Source organism: Priapulus caudatus, unplaced genomic scaffold (assembly GCF_000485595.1).
Source record: "Priapulus caudatus unplaced genomic scaffold, Priapulus_caudatus-5.0.1 Scaffold41, whole genome shotgun sequence".
Taxonomy (NCBI): Eukaryota; Metazoa; Priapulida; class Priapulimorpha; order Priapulimorphida; family Priapulidae; genus Priapulus; species Priapulus caudatus.
This window is the reverse complement of record NW_014577102.1, coordinates 249157-252851: the sequence shown is the minus strand read 5'-3', so window position 1 is coordinate 252851 and position 3695 is coordinate 249157. Positions and strand designations below refer to the sequence as shown.

General features: G+C 35.3%; 1 protein-coding gene across 1 annotated transcript in view; it reads right to left on the bottom strand.

The window, feature by feature from the left end:
* LOC106820212 overlaps positions 1–3695 on the bottom strand; it is a 17927-nt gene that overhangs the window by 12051 nt on the left and 2181 nt on the right. Inside the window, exons 2-4 of the mRNA XM_014824753.1 lie at positions 3273–3418; positions 2472–2554; positions 1612–1802 (exon numbers count right to left, since the gene is read on the bottom strand). Coding sequence (XP_014680239.1) covers positions 1612–1802; positions 2472–2554; positions 3273–3418 — 420 coding nt within the window. The remainder of the gene's footprint in view (positions 1–1611; positions 1803–2471; positions 2555–3272; positions 3419–3695) is intronic.

The following is a 3695-nucleotide window of genomic DNA, read 5'->3' as shown; positions in this document are numbered from 1 at the left end:
AGATAGATAGATAGATAGATAAATAGATAGATAGATAGATAGATAGATATATAGATAGATAGATAGATAGATAAATAGATAGATAGATAGATAGATAAATAGATAGATAGATAGATAGATAGATAGATAGATAGATAGATAGATAGATAGATAGATAGATAGATAGATAGATAGATAGACGTGAGAATCAACGAGGGTAATTAACGAGAGAAACATCTCCCCTTGATCTTCCCCGGCCATGCGACACACCGCTACACGCATAATTAATTAACATAATTAACTGATAATCGAATTACATTCGCATAATTTATTTTCGGATGAAATTATGCAGCGAAAATTCTTTCTTTTGGCAAATAACAATGGGCTTGATGAGGCACGGTAATTTAATCGTGATGATGTTAATTTCACAAGGCAATGTTACTGCGGGTGGCATTTCAATTAAACACGTTTTACATCCGCCGAGCGGGGTTATCGCTATTAATAATACCTGATAATTATACTAAATAGCATCAATTGCTCCCGAATCGTAGACATGACTTTTACTCACTACGTTAGAGTATATATATATATATATATATACGCACTAGCTTGTCTCATTTGCATGCAGCATTTAAGGACACAAACGTACGATTCCTGCGTATTTACTTGCGGATAAAACATAGCTAACAGATTCCCACGCGCTCGCGCTCAATCGTATTGCAATTGAAGTTGTTAACCTTCTATCGCCGTTAAATGAAGAGCCCTTAAATAATATAATTATTTTACAGGTAACTTGATTGATTAACTTACTCAACCGTGCGATTCAAACTACCTGCTAACGTTTCGCGTCCTAACAGATCGAGGCTTTTCTTCGAAACTGACTCAATATATTCTACGTTTAGCACGCCCTCTGTAACTAAACGTCTTAAACGCGGAATGTTTGCGCTTGTAAAGTTCATTCGTCGGCCGCACGCGGGCGTTTCCCATCTGTATCCTCATTCAGGTATCAGTAAACTACGCTATATATAGCGAGTCTGCGCTAACCACGCGCTATCCGATGCGTACGGTTAGTTATGTAAACCGACAACGGATACTCTGTGTGTTTTTACGCTGCGATAATCTACACAAACAGAGGAAGCACTTCACAAGCTGATCATAAACTGCGGCGGAGAAGGGGGGGGGGTTTCTACGATGATGTGAAATAGCCATGGCTGCATATTGACTGGGGTGCAAGGCTACATTAGCAAATCTCGTGAGGAGATTTCTGGGGAGTATACGCATGTTGGCTTGGTTAGTCTGCTAAAAAAAATAGGACTAACGAAAAAATAACGAAATATTATTAGTAATAGTAATAATAATAATAATTATTAATTTTACTATTAGCATAATTAAGAATAACAAAATAGCAGAATAAAAAACGGAATGAAGGTAAAATCCACGTTAGCTATTGAAATCAAATACCGACCCCGAATAAATTAAATCCCAACTGCAAAACAAAAACAAAACTAAAGATAAATAATAAATAAACTATGCTTAAAAAGTACTAAACCTATATAGTTCATAATAAACTATAACTTAAAATAAAATAAATAATAATAATAAATTATGCCCTTAGAAGCTGGCATCACATACCGGTCGCTCGGACAACGTTCCGCAGGCTGTGAACGGGATCTGTATGAACGCCTCGGCAACGTTGTTGAAGTTCCACGTGCATGGGGCGATGCTGTGGTAACCGTTCGCGTAGATTCTTCCGCGGAAAGGTTGGTTGAACACGACTGTTACACGTAACTCGCTCCTATTGTGATCACAGTCCGACACCACGTCTGTCAAATGACAAAGACACCCGTGAAATCCTCCCCACAACGATCGTTAACATCGTTAAAATATCAGCTGCATATACTTTCTCTATGTGATCGATTCGAAAATCCTCTTCGTTAATTATACTAATTACATAATATAATTAAAACGACTCTTACTCTCTAATTCAACATCTTAAGACATCTCTCTTCGCCAAAATTTTTAGAACAATCACGTTTTGGTCTTTCTTTGATTCACGTAGTGATCAACTAGTGCCATGGAGCAAACTGCTCTAACGTTAATAATTTTCTTAATTCTAATCAGTACAAGGATATCTTATATGTGTCTGATTAGTAAGGGCCGACGTGTTATGGAGAAAACTAATTAAGGACGGTAACCATCATGTTTCCGTCTTTCTTTTATTAACTAATTAATCTACTAGTTCCATGGAGCAAACTGCTAATATTTGCATAATTACAAGAGCTTATAATACCTTATAAGCTTATAATATTATAATATTAATATAATAATTTAATATTTATAATATATTAATATAATAATTATAAACTTAAAAGCGTATAATAAGGTATTATAAGCTCTTGATAATTACTATAAAAATCGACAGAAATAACTTATATTATAGGAAGAACTACGAAGAGAATTGTGGAATTAGGAGAATTGCGGAGATGACTTACTGAGAACGGTGTCGCTGCTGGCAGTTAGTTGTCCTCTATTGCCGAGTATGTTAGCTTCTAGCGGGTGAGCCAGGTCTCTCTTCCTATACAGCGACAAAGATACTCTCTCCTTACAAACAACTAGTAGTACGAACAAGTGGTATGTGAAGATTTAATAGCACAAGTGGTATGGGAGCAGCACAGAATTAAGCTATCATTGTTATGCTCTGTAGGATTAAATATCATTACATTTGTTCACTTAGCTTTTAATACAAACAGATACCGCGGTGTAATAATAATAATAATAATAATAATAATAATAATAACAATAATAATAATAATAATAATAATAATAATAATAATAATAAAATAATAATAATAATAATAATAATAATAATAATAATAATAATAATAATAATAAAATAATAATAATAATACTAATAATAATAATAATAATAATAATAATAATAATAATAATAATAATAATAATAAAGTATAACATTAAATAGGTTATAGTAAAAAATATATCGTGGTAAACATAAAACTTAGAAGTATAAATGATTAATAAAAACTTCGACAATAAAATTAAACAAATGCCGGTGTAAATAACGACATAAACCTCGTGAATAATGTCAAACTAAGAGGCATTATATGTTTACGTAAATAATCTATAACGTAAGTCATATGCAAACGGATGAAAACCTTATGTGCGAACATCAACGGATAGTATTATAACAAATGTTTACGCCATTTGAATTGTAGAATCCGTGGAGATTTCCACGCGTCAACAAGCACGAAACCAGAGCAGTGGCATGACGTTACCTGGGAAATGCGAGGAAGTTGACGATGGGGTAAGGTACGGTGTTAGTAACCATACATTCCACCTCGTATATCACAGCTTCCCGGCCTCCCTGCTGCACTTCTATAGTATTGCCGAAAGACTCGCTACCACGCGATAATTGGTTATTCTGAAAGAAAGATGAGATACCAATCAAACATGGATGCTAACCCGAGTAGGTGTGGGAGATACACACGCTCACACGTACGCGCGCAAAGATATATATATATACATCAAGGTATCATAAGAAATTCATTATTTAATCACACACACACGTACGCACACATAGGTAAACACAGCCGCACGCACGCGCGCACGCACGCACACGCACATGCAGACGCACACGCACATGCACACGCACACGCACAGCACACGCACACGCACACGCACACGCACACGCACACGCA